This window comes from Nematolebias whitei, chromosome 10, assembly GCF_014905685.2.
Source record: "Nematolebias whitei isolate Nwh7 chromosome 10, NemWhi1, whole genome shotgun sequence".
NCBI classification, from domain to species: Eukaryota; Metazoa; Chordata; class Actinopteri; order Cyprinodontiformes; family Rivulidae; genus Nematolebias; species Nematolebias whitei.
Window position 1 is genome coordinate 12,648,878 of NC_056507.1, and position 13,687 is coordinate 12,662,564.

General features: G+C 38.3%; 1 protein-coding gene across 1 annotated transcript in view; it reads right to left on the reverse strand.

Annotated features, from left to right (window-relative positions):
• The window catches only part of ppfibp2b (PPFIA binding protein 2b), a 71,217-nt gene extending 57,750 nt beyond the window's left edge, over nucleotides 1-13,467 (reverse strand). The window contains 2 exon segments of the mRNA XM_037683366.1: nucleotides 10,365-10,573; nucleotides 13,386-13,467. Of these exon segments, the coding sequence (XP_037539294.1) occupies nucleotides 10,365-10,573; nucleotides 13,386-13,467 (291 nt within the window).
• Nucleotides 13,468-13,687: the final 220 nt, after the last annotated feature.

Genomic DNA, 13,687 nt, shown 5'->3' on the forward strand with positions numbered 1-13,687 from the left:
TATATATATACACATACATATATACATATATATATGTTACGCAGCCACATACCAAAATGACTGTGGATCCACAGGTTTGAAGTTATCCATATACCGGTATATACATATATTTGACAGCCAGTTTTTGAAAGTAATCTTTCTTGATGCAGCCACATAACAAAAATGGATGTCGGTACCTTACTTACTTTCCATCATGCTCACAACATGCACGGATGGACGAGGTGTATTTCCAATTTCACCTTTTCGTTCTGTGATGGGGGACAAAACTGTTTTTTTTTTTGTTTGTTTGTTTCAGTTTTAAAAATCTAAAATAAACACAACTACAAGAAAAACACTATCAACCATGTGTCTTTAAATCAAAAGAACATGAAAGAAGTTTAAAATATGAAATGATCTGACCAGAAACTTACTCACAAGAACCTCCAAATAACAGAGCACATTGGCTGCAGGTTTTTTGTTTTTATCAGAATAAATTTAGCTAAAAACATAAATTTACCTAAATTTAACAAATTTATACACAAATAATTTTTAAGCAATATCTTTAAGTCCTGCTTCCACCCTCATTTGCCCCACTCTGGGCCCTTGAGCAAGGCCTCTAACCCCCACCATCTGCTCCCCCGGACACCCTAGATGGCAGCTCTCTGCACCACACAGAGGGGCTGTGGTAGCTCGGTGGTCTGTGGTTGCATCAGCAACGGCATAAAAATAATTGCCAAGTCTTTGTGTGAGTTAGTTCGCTGTGGCAACCCTTGTTCCATTTCACCATAGCACTTGACTGTTTAAAAACCTGTGTGCACTTATATGATAATTAGTATTTTTTATTTGTGGGGAAAATGTAATTATTTGAAGGATTTATCTTAAAAATTGTGACTGGGTGGAACTCCTCATGTTCTCCATTACAGTTTATGATCCAAATGTCCAAGAATGCATGAGGACATGCACAACTCCACCTATTTTTAACAATTCTAGTAAAATAATGCCACTGCTCTGCAGGAAAACATAATCCTACATTGTTTAATATACTCAGCACCATTTATATTTTCATTAAACCTCTCGAACATTCATACTTTTTCCCACTTAGGATGAAATAATAAGTTTATATGTGAATGCCTACATCTAAAACTGTGTTTATTAGGTTCAGTGCTCCAGCAGTGTGTTTAACTCATTAGCTGAGGTACTTTCCGAACACACCACTGAGCCTTTAAATTCAATTTAAAGGGTTTTCCAATTTAACTTTATGTCTGCACAGAACAAAAGCCAACAGTCCTGTGAAGTAAGAGGAAAGTGAAACTGGAGGCGATACAGCACCATTTAGGAATAATTGTATACTGTTGTGTCTTAATGTTGTGAGCATGTTTGGACAATGTTTGGCTGCAGAGCTGCATGGCGTGCGATAACCAGGATAAAACAAGCTGCAGTCATTAGGCTGTTGTTTACTGCTTTATTGTAGGATTCCAGTGTTTCTCCTTTTGCAGGTCCCGGAGTCTGGGCGGTGCCAATGAGCAGCAGCTGTGGCCACTTCCACTGACAAGCTCCAGGGGTATAAGAGGCTGAGGAAATGCTCCCTTCCCTGCTGGAGCATTAGATACCAACTGGCGTTGATGTTCAGCCTCTTGGGTGCGCCTTTCAGTAAGCATTATACTTGCCTGTGTTTTCCCTGTTTCTAGACGTCATCCACCTGAGACCAATCTTGGAAACTGTTTCTCCTCCTGGTGTCTTCAAGACAAGCTTCACCTAGAACCTCTGCGAGTTCTTGCCTCTTACCTGGAACTGTCTAGCTGCTCCGCTGCTGCTCACCACTTGTCTGCCTACACTTCACTCTGGAAGCCCTGCAACTTACTTGGCCTCATCTTCTCATCATACCTACCTGGAATCCTCCACCCTCTTGAACACCAGTCATCCTTAGAGTCCTATAAGAAAAGCAAAGTTTGACTGTGACATTCACCATCATCTAATAGACTCCTTACTCACCTCTTCCTCCTTTTGCATGCTTCCCAGAGCCTACTGTAAAATAAACTTGCTTATTTCTAAGATTTTTGAGTCTGTTTCCATCTCATTCATGTCTGCTCTGAGTTTATACTCCATTATATTCATATTTTCCTTTTCTAAAACTCACAAGTTGGTTCATACAAATCATGGAGCACTTGTCAGAAAAAGCAGGTTATTGGATTGCAGCTCATAACGGAACACAACTGATACAAAATTTAGCAAGGTGTCAAATGTGGATGAACATTTTAACTACTTTGTAGATGACAACCAAGATTTTTGGAAAATTATCATTTAATATCAATTCAGGGGTTATATGGTCAAACTTTGATAATAGCATTATGTCTGACCTCATGATATTCATGATGTGAAAGTCTCGGGGAGCTACTACCCGAGCAGAGTTAAATGTATTGTGTTTTAGAAGGTCAGTTGGATGTGGCAGCCATCTTGGATATTGTTGACTCCTAAGGTAACCAGTTGCAGATCCATTAGTTTAAGATTCATGAAAATCCATCCAGTGGTTCAGGAGATATTTTAAGACGGCATTGGTTCTAATCGATATTGGCGTTTTAAAAACTGTTCGCTCTGTCAGTTAGAGCTAAAAGTTGAGAATCGACTACATCCACACCAAATTTTAGTTCAATATCTGAAAAATTAACTGAGTTATGAATATTTTTGGGGGTTTCCTAAAATTGCGTTGCTGAATTGGGTTGAAAAGTTAATCGGCTGCAGATGTTCACCCAACAATTCCTTCCTGAAAGTTTTATTAAAGCCCATTTGTTGGTTCACGAGACATTTTGTAAGAGTAACAAACACATGCACAGACATCAGTAACATTATCGCTCCACTTCTCCCTTCAGTGGTGCTTTACACTTGAGAATGATCAGCGAAGGTTTGCTGACATTTCCAGAATTTCAATGTCAGTTTAAAGCAATCAAATTAAGCAAAACATCTCGGGCAGGACAACGATTTACATCAATAAAAAGTGATTATAACTCATGTCATGACATAGATTACATTCAAGACTAAATCTATTAATTAAAAACACAAGATTTCTTAACCACAGATGAAATTGCACACAGATTAATTTCCCTTTGATTAAATCCTGCAGTATCAGTCAATGCTTTGTCAAACAGCCACCAGCTGATGAACCATTCCCCCAATCTGATAACACAATCCTTGTGATGCATGTTGTAACAATGCCACAACAACTCGAGATGCAGCTCAGCTCCAGAACTATAAAGGAAATTACATCAAAAACAGTCTGTAGCCAGGAAATAAGACAATCTGAGCAGGACAATGACATGCATCTAAAGTAGCTCTAACAGTGGAGAGGAGTGTGAACTTCCCCTTCAAGCATCCAGTAAAAAAACTTTCCTTTAAGGTGAAAGGAATGTGCAACATGGACTGACATGACGATTCCAGACGTTAAAGGAAACAAACTCACCTTTTTGAGCCAGGAGAAGTGCTTGTAGAAATCAATGGGAGTCTCCATGCTCCCAGCCCATCGCTCGTCTTTCTGTCTTTGCTGCTGTCAGATATGAAGTCACTGCTGCTGCGTGAGACCTCTGTCATGTAAGTTTGCGTGAGCGCGATGTTAACAGCTGTGGAGGAGGAATTTTATGATCCCTTTGCCTTCAGAGAGGGGACAACTCCCCCTCCTCTTCAGTTTCTCCTTCCTCTCCTTCTTTACTTTCACTCGTTGCTTTCCCTCCATACAAACACTTCTTTACATTCTTCACTTCCCGGCTGATTTATTCCTCTTTTCAATGTACACTCACGGCCTCGATCCACTTTTCTTTCTTCACTTCAGAGTTGCTTCCAGCCAAATAACCAAGTCCAGAGAGGAGGGGGTTGTGGGAGGGTTTTCTTCTCTGTTCTGTCTCTTTTTGTCTAAGTTTTAGACCATCTGAAAACAGTAAACTAAACAAAACAGTAAAACACGAGCTGGGAAAAAAGAAAAACAGGTTTATTTCTCTCTTCTATGCCCTAACTTTTATTTAAGTTGCATTCACGGTGCTGCAAGACTTCAAAACACGGTCATCCTGTAGGACTCCCCCGTGTCTGCCCCCATCTGTGTATCAGATTATTTTTATGTTTAAGCTCAAGAGCTCATTTCCTGTGTATTTTACACACGCATTCAACATAACCATGTCTGCCATTTGTCCGGATGACACAATCATTTGTAAACACAAGAAAATGGGTTCATGCAAAAGCACTACAGTTATAAAAATAGAAGAGCACAGCTATAAATGTCCCTCATTTTGGTGGTTTTATAAGGAGTTTGTGGAAAAAAACAACAAATTTTAAAAGGACTATCAGACATAATAACCATTAAGTGCAATAAGAACAAAATAAGCACAAATTGCTTGCCAACTTTCCATCCATACTTTCAATTTTCTTAACCCACTTCTTCATTTAAGGATTGTGTAGACCTCCAGCAGTCTCTGAGAGTTGGGGTTCACCCTGGACTGGTCGCAAGTCTTTCCAGAGACAACAAAGAAATTGACTGTTGACACTCTCACTCACACTTAGTGACAATTTAGTTACAATTTCATGCAATATTGGGAGACTTCATACTCGAGTATGAAGTTGGGCATGACTCTCATCTAATACCATCACAGAGTCTAGCTCAATATGTGTAAAACTGACTGAGGCATATCAGTTATTGTGTTTGCTAACGTTGATTAGCAGCAGGGCTTAATTTGAGCCAGATCCTGCCATATCAGGATCCGGGAACTCTCTTATTTTGACAGGGTGCATTCCGGTAACTGTTTGCTTGGATCCGGCAACTCTCAGGCTTACTAATAATAAAGTTACGAACAAACATGACTGACTTGAATGAATAAAACTTATATTGGATATGTAAACTGAAAACAATTACATAAACACTAATTTTAAACACAACAGACAACACAACACAACTTCTTAATATCACATATGGCAGACCACGTCTACCTTTAAAAAAAAAAATCAAAATCTGACCCTAAAAGAGTGCGTGTGTGTGTGTGTGTGTGTGTGGGGGGGGGGGGGGGGCTGGAGGTTTCACATGTGGAGTCAAACAGTGAATTCAGTGGAGAAGAGTCCACGGGGAGATGGGGTAGGATGAGCATGCTTACAAATATAGGTAAATGTAGATGTTTAACAACCCATTAAAATACACCAAAATGCAGGAAATCTCATCCAAATTTTCTGGGGAAGGACCCCAGATATCCCCCAGCCTAACCACTATTTGCATTTGGGCAGCGATCTGTTCACAAATTAAGCCCTGATTAGAAGTGTTGGTCATCTTGGTTCAGGTTTACTTAAAAAACAATCCATTATAGATGTATAATGTATAAAGATTACATTCTAAATATCTAAAGTCCATCTAGTGGTTTGTGACACATTTGCTAACAGACCAACTGGGCTGACTCCATTACCAAAGTAATAAAGATCTCACACAATGAATAGCACTCAGTGTGTTATGAAGGACTCAGGTAAACCCACATCAAAATCAAACACATTTTTTGTAAATTTGACAGAATTATGGTCCCTTTTGTGTTTTCCAAATCTCATTTGGCTTTGGCAACCATCTTGAATCAGTTTGGCTTTGATTGTTAATCGAGAGGCACAGCCAATGTCTATTTCCTGAAAGTTTCATTAAAATCCATCTTGCGGTTCATGAGATATTTTGCTAAATGACAAACAAGGTGGTTAAATCCAACCGTTAATGCCAAAATTTTCAGCAAATATGTGCAATAAGCGCTCCGTGTATTTGTTGAGAATTACTATCAGCTGCTACTAAACCAAAGCATACGTCAATATCTGTAAAACTGACTGGATCGTAGCCAACTTTATGTTTGCTAAGGTCAGTGGCGGCCATCTTGACTTGGGTTGATCCCAGAAGTTAATGAGTTGTAGATGATAATCTAGTGTTTACGGTTTGCAAGTTTCATAAAGCACAACGTATACTCAGGCTTGATCAAAAATATTAATGCTCCTCTTTTGCCATTTGGCAGCAGTTGACAGTAAATAACACAATATTGTTTATTTGACTGGATTTTTTAAAACTTAATGCACACATGTCAACACTCAGATCTGTAAGCACGTATTGCTGGTTTGAGACGCTGCTCTCCTGTGATTTTAAACACTGGAACATGATCTGATCTAAAGACAAACATCTCAGGGCAGAACAAGTGGAAGTTTCAGGACGATCCTTCCTGTGTTTACATGTTTCACTGTGAAGTCCACCCTGGAGAGAGGCCCACGAGACAGACTAATTGTCCCGCAAAAGTACCTCTGATCCCCCTTTTTTTATGTCAGCAAAGTAAATTGGGTTGGAGGAAAAGTTGGGCGGGACGAGTTCACCAAGTAAGCTTGATATTCTGTACGACTTCATCTGCTTTAAACATTTAAACAGCTAGAGCAGCTTTATCATGCAGAAACAGTCAAGTTGAAAACTGGAGTGGTTTGCATGATCCTAACTCTATTATCTCATACTTCGGGTCAGTTTGTTCTGATTTGCATCTTTTGTGAGTTTTTGGCTTGAAAAGATGAACTCCAGTGACAATGTGTTAATGGATTGATAAACGATAGTAAGTAAAAGTAGGTACATTGAGATTTTTGTCCCCCATCGCAGAGTGAAGAGGAGGACTTGGAAATAGCCTCATTCCATCCATCTGCCCATCTGTCCACCTGTGCATGTTGTGAGCATGATAAATGGAAAAATAAGTCACTGATTTCCATTTTATTGTGTAGCTGCATGTAGTCGTAAAGAAGGTCTTTATCAAAAATTTAAGGCTGGTCATTGTGCCATAAATATATGGCTTTATAGCTGCCACCATAAATGTCCGTCCATGTTGTGAGCATAACTTGAAAAATAAGTGAGTGAGGTGTCAACGTCCATTTTGGTGTGTGGCAACATCTAGGCGTAAGAAAGGTCACAATTGAAAATTGGGTTGTCACATGCAAATCCAAGATGGCCATCACCGTCCAGATGTAAACTGACAACCTCTTGGATTTGAGGAAACTATGCTTTTTTGTTAAAAGTATAGTTTCCTCAAATGATTGTGGTGGCTCTTGGGGTGACCAAAGATTAATCTATCGTGGGCCAAGGCCACCATGGGCCACCCTCTGACTCCGCAGTTGTACCAAGATACAATTGCTCCCTCCACTCGCCAGGATCCGTCACTTTGAGCCGCCTCAGACAAACGACAAAAAAATAATTTTCTTCTTCTACACAGTGTAACTTTACCCACTTGAAATTCTTGCATCAAAAACATTAAGGTTTATTTGTATTCCCTGTTCAATTCCATTCCAGAAAAACTTATCACAAAAACAACTAACTTTCACTAATCAAAACCTTAAGTGACGGGGGACATCACCAACCTGCTTGTAAAATTAACTGTTCACCAATAACTTAAATGATCATTAATGCCTACTTCTGAAAGGCAAAGACGGATGATAATGTTTTTGGTGTGTGTTTGTGTGTGTATGTTACCAAAATATCTCATAAATCATTGGATGTATTTTATTGAAACGTTTAGAATGTCCTTCAAAACAAATTAACTTTTGGAATCAACCCAATTCGAGATCGCTGCCTTGGCTAATTAGTCTTAGCCAACTCAAAAATAGCTTTAACTCAGGCAACTTTACAGATATTGGGCTAATTCTGGTGTGGTAGTAGCTGAGAGTCATCCTGAACACATTCCCTGAGCACTAACACATCTCATACATTTCACAATATGAAGTGAGATTGTGTGTAATGTCACAATATTTTATTAAAACAGCTAAAACGCTTGCTCTAAAGGTCCTTCTCAGCATGAGATGATAATAGCTTGAATCTTTGACATGACAGGTGGCAAGTGATTTTCATTTCATCAGTGGATGCTAGGCCTTTAATTTAGCCTTTTTTGTTTGGTCAATGTTTCCTCAGGACAATTACATGAAATATTACAAAAACTTAATGAAAAATCAAATTTGTAGACGATATAGAAAAAAGCAGAACCCAAGAAAGAACTCAATTCAAGCCTAAACAAAAGAGCAAAAGAACAAGGCCAGTAAGTTAGAGCAACATGTGAGACATCTGCTGTTGGGACTTTAAAAGCTGCTGGGTGAGATTTCAGATCCAGTTTCTCTTTTCAGCCTCAGCCAACTCCATTATTGTGAGAGAAAGTTGGCTCTGCTTTCCATGCAGAAAACAGCAGCCTCTGCAGGACAAAAGCTCAGCAGCAGCAACCAACAACCAGCTGCATGTCAGGAAAACCAGCACAAAACTTTGAGAAAGGATTAAAAAAAAAGTTTGCCTTCATAATCAAACACTTTGTCTGCATAATAAAGCCCAAAAACAATCACACAGTTTCAAACATTAAACTAGGAAACTTTAAAGTTTTTGGGAGGAGTTTGATCTTACCTTAGTTTAGCATATCCTGAGAAATCCAGTCCTCCTGACAGAGACCTCTTTGCTTAAATAAATAAAGAAAAACGACCTCGTGTACATTTAGAATAGACGTGCATCAGAAAGCTGAGGGCTGGCTGCCTTTCCTGCATAGTATCAGTGAGTTAGAAGGAGTGGAAAGGAGGAGAAAGGGGGAGAATGAGGAGTAAAAGCTGACGTAAACAGAGAAGTTCTAACGACCGAGAGGCCACGCTGGACAGACAGACGTGTGAGGGAGGGAACCCAGCGCAGGAAGTTGATAATAGTCGAGTTGTAATGGTGTCTCTGAGGAAAACGTATGTTCCAACACCCTCCATTTGTTTTCTTCCCTCCTTCTTTCTCCAGTAAAACACTTTAACTTGGATTCAGCAAAGTATATGGATATAAAACAGGCTGAGTTAAACATGACCAATCACTGCAGGTGTTAATATTTCATAAGTTACAGATATGTTACTCTACAAACACCAGATTCAGTGTACGATCATCTTGTGCTGAGTAATGATGGAGTTGTAGATGTTTCGCTCAAACGTTGAATTTACATCCAGTGAGTACTTTCTTGCAAGTTTTATTAAAATGTGTCCAGTGGATCATGAGATATTTTGGTACCAAAGACAAAAACATTATTATCCCCCTTCGCCTTTTGGTCGTAATAATAAATGGATCATATTGCAGGATGCGATTTATTAAACTTTTTAAACGTACATGAAAACTGAATATGGCAGAAAGATGAATTTAATAAGGGTGGTGCAGTTGGTAGAGCTGCCGCCTCTCAGCGAGAAGGTCGCCGGATCGAATCCTGGCCAGGGCCCTTTCTGGGTGGAGTTTGGAATTTTGGTGTTTCCGCTCGGAGAACAATATTCTCTCTCAGCTATAAAAAAATGTTCATAGCAAATATTTTCTAAGAGGGTGCCCCACCTCTTTAACAGTGACTGCTGGATATGGGCACCAGTGACTCTCGCGACCCGAAAAGAACTAAGTGGGTAAAGATAATGGATGGATGGATGAATCTTAACTTCTGTTTTAGTTTTACGACCACATGCACAACACATGTTTCTTTTAAACACAATGCAATGTATTATTAAGATTTTTGTATTTTTAATTTTATATGGGTAACAAAAGCATCAGTGATCTAATGCCATCAGAATATTTATCTTCAGTTTTCTACAAAGTGATTGTTGTACAGTTTTTTTTTTTCATCATATCTTTTTATTTTTATGAAGCAAACTGGAAATAAAATAAAGATATAAGACTGGGAGAGAGGCCACATGAGTTTGAGTTCATCCTCACAGAGACATGCTAACTTTGTGCAGCAGAGAATAGCTGTTCTGTAGCACAGCAGCTAAATTCCTCTCTGCTCCACCAGCCTCTCAGCTAACCCGAGTTGGTCTGCAGAGGCCCCTCTGTGCAGTAAAACCTAATAAATGATGATAAATTAATCTTTATTAATCTTTCATTAATCTTCCTACATCATTAGGAAACTTTCTTCTAAAGCATAGGTCTTCAACGTGCAGATCTGGTGCAACATCGGCACGTTTGCTTCAGACCCTCTGAAATGATACCTTGAAACTCATAAAACAACATGAACCGAAAGAAAACAGCAATTTTAGCAGTTTATTTGTTTTGCAATATGTGCATGAGCTTTCTGCAGCAGATTGACACTAATTATAAGGCCGGGCTGCCTGTATGAAATCATCCTATCAGTTTGTTATAATAAATGCACTGCAAGTTCACATCATTTTTGTCCCAGAATCTGCTGAAAATATCTCGTGATTTTTAAGTTTTGCAGCCTACCATTTATACTTGAACAAGTTGGATTATTTTGGGACCTTAAACAAAAATCTCCCAAGTTTGAAGAAGGCTGCAGCTACAAAAAGAACATGACTGTGAGATTACAACAAGAACCCAGCAGCGCTGCCAGTGTTGTGACTTAATGACAAAGTAAACTATGTAATGTACTCACAGTTCCCCTCTGCAGCCAGTCGATGAGAGCCTGAGCTGTTTCTGGAGGCAGCTGAGCTCTGAGGCCGTCTCTCTCCTCCTGGTTGGGCTGAAGCTCCAAAGCGAGTCTGAGGTCCTCAGCTAATTGGACCACCTGCATCGGACCAGTGCTGACTGGTGAACCCAGCTCATACATGCTGCTGGAAAACTCCATCGCTGCTGCTTTCGAACCTGATGGAACAATAAGAGATGAAAGTTGCTCACTTATTTAAAAAAAATGTAAAAGGTAAGTCTAAAATCCGAGAAAAATGTAATGCAGCTAAACTGTGGCAGGAATGAAAAGCAAATTTACAAGACACCAAAGAACAAAACTAACATTATAATCCATTCTCTAACTTCCCAAAATGCTTATGTGTCACCTGGATCATTGCCCATGCAACCCCTGAGGATATTGAATGTTATGAAATTATATGAAATATGGGTGCGGTTAGAGCTTCAGGAATCAAAGTCAGTGTCTGCTCCACTATTTATGCCCAGGAACTGTAAATGCTACAAAAAAATCAACAACAAACAGATTATTCTCCAACAAGACACTAACCCCAAAAACCTCTCTGGATTGTGAATGTAACAGGGCTAACATATCTGAACTCTGGTGATAAGTGACTCTAATTTGTTTGATAATGATAGACTGATTTGATCACTAATGGGGTTTTTAATGCATTTCTTTTTGCGGTAAGAGAGAGCGGAAACAGGGAGCTCAGAGCACTCAGCGTGGTTCTGTAAGACAGCAGCAGCTGAGGTAACTGAAAACTTGTGAATTTTGACATGGCAAAACAATTTTTGATATTTTCTGATGCCTAGGTGCAGATTTTGCACTAAAATGGAAGTCGGCACCTCATCTATTTTTCAAGTTATGCTCACAACATGGATGGATGGAAAGATGGTATTTCTGATTCCTCTTTTTCACCTGCGACATGTGTACAAAAATTACTTTTAACTCAACAATGTATTCAATCTTTCACCAGTGTAATACTTGAAAACAGTTGTTCCATAATCTTTTTATCTGTTGTTCCTAAAAAATATCTTTGAAAATACGGCACCATCTCTAGAACGATCTTTGTCCACACAAAAATGACCAAAATGATATAGCAACTACGTCAGGCCTGCATGTGGCTACCTCAAAAATACACCAAACACAGGAAACATGACATGGAACATGCGCATAAAGCAAACTTTAAACACAAGAAGAAGAGCACGACTAACATTGTGAGGCTGTGACATCAATGTTTTCAGAAAGTTAAGTTTTAACACATGAGTGGCGTTTCAAGAACTAGTTTTCAAAAAATATATACATTGTGGAGTTCCCAAATCATTGTTTCCCTGTGGATGGAAGGCTAAAGCATAAAAAATTGCATATTAACAAAAAAAAAAAAATGTACACAAGTTTAAAAAGTAAGAAGTAACAGAGAAGCTATGAGGCTGATTTGCATGCAAAAAAAACAACAAAAAAAAACAAAGCTGCAACAGTGAAGGAAATCAAGTTGAATAATTTATTTTTTGTTTCCCTGGGTAAACAAAAGTCTCAAATATTTAACTTTGGTACTTTGAGCATTGTGTCTCCATGTGGCCCTTTATCTCTTTCGGTGTTACTGAACAGTCACGTTCTTTAACATTAACATTAAACATTTACTGGACTGTTTGTCTAATCTTCCATATTCAAGGCTGAGAGGCTGCAGTTAACACAGTTCTATTCATACATCCAGACACAAATTAAACAACTGGAACAGTCCGTCAAAGTTTGATGTTTTTGTCTCTATAGAGATATTCTGTTCATAGTTGTTTGACTTTAAAATGTTTTTTTATTATTTGAAATTTTACAAATCATCAAGCTAATGGTTGAATTTGAATTATCTATAGACATTTATTCAAAATATTGCAGCTTTTGCAGTATTCACTTTTTCCAAGATAGCGAAACGTTTCAATAAAGCTGATCCAAATTTGGCCTCAGATCATGAACTAAAACACCAAAATGAACATAAAAATAAACTAACACATAAATTAACTTTACTGCACTGACAATATGCTGACTAAAATACAGTTAGAGGCCAACCAGACAATAAATAAAATTTAAAAATAGTTGCAATTCTAAATCAATAAGATGAAAAATACTTTGCACAAAACTACTAAATTCAAGAAAACTATTGCCTTATTCACAAAAATATTCTAAACATTGTTAATTCAATTGATGCAAAATGAAAAATGTAAACTGATGCCTCATTTATTTTGTTTGTTAATGAGAAAATGTTAACTGTAATTGGTTAATGTTAATCTGTTAACTTAACAGATTCTGACTGCAATTTGATTGTCAAGTTGTGTTTTTGTTAACATGAGTAAAACTGCATTAAAAAGTCACTAAATTATGTGCCAATTCTCTGTGCTTGGTCCTAAATGCATGAAAAAATGCAAATGAATGTGTTTAAGATCCTGTCCAAAGTTTTAGGTGATAGACAGTACAGGGCTTTGCTCCTTTTTTATATATCAATTTAAAGTAAATCAAATATTTTGAGTTTTTTGGCGTGTTAGACAAAACTCTGTGGTGTGTGGATTGACTTTTTTTTTTTCAGCTAAATGAAAAACAAACAAACTGAAGATATAATTTTATCTTACTTTCAAATCTTATCTGGACTGAAAATGTTCAATCTACTTGGAAGAAAATCATTAGATCATTTTAAACAACACAAGCATGCATTATTTAATTTATGACCTGCATTTTGCTTTCTGGAATCAGTGAAGAGCCTCCAAAATACATTTCCAAATTGATTTGAGATCCACTACAGCACATTTTATAACTAGACAGCAGACCTAAAGACACAGCTCCTCAGAACTGCATGTTTTCTCAGTGTTTCATCCTTGGATTGTTAAAAATGTGCTGCAGGATGGTGAAAGGATCTGACACAGGGCGGCAAACAGCCCCGAGAGTTCATCTGAACACAGATCCTGTTCTCCTGCCACACAGACAACACCTGCTGCAGGTGACTTCTACCTGCGATGATGTCGTCCATCTGCTCCAGAGCCGCCTCCAGCATGTGACTGGCCTCCGTTTCCATGGTGACGGCAGGAAGCATCAGACCTACAGTTTTCTGGTTTGGACACAAATAAAGAAAATGTTAAATATTGTCACACTTAAAACTGTTTTGAAGAGGGGTATATTAATCAGAAAACAGATTAACATTAGGTATTAAACAAACAAACAAACAAAAAACTAAATACAGGTGTTAATCCAACATTACATCAACTGTGTGAGAATTACTCTCCCATATATAGACAAGATGAAGCAGCAGTGAG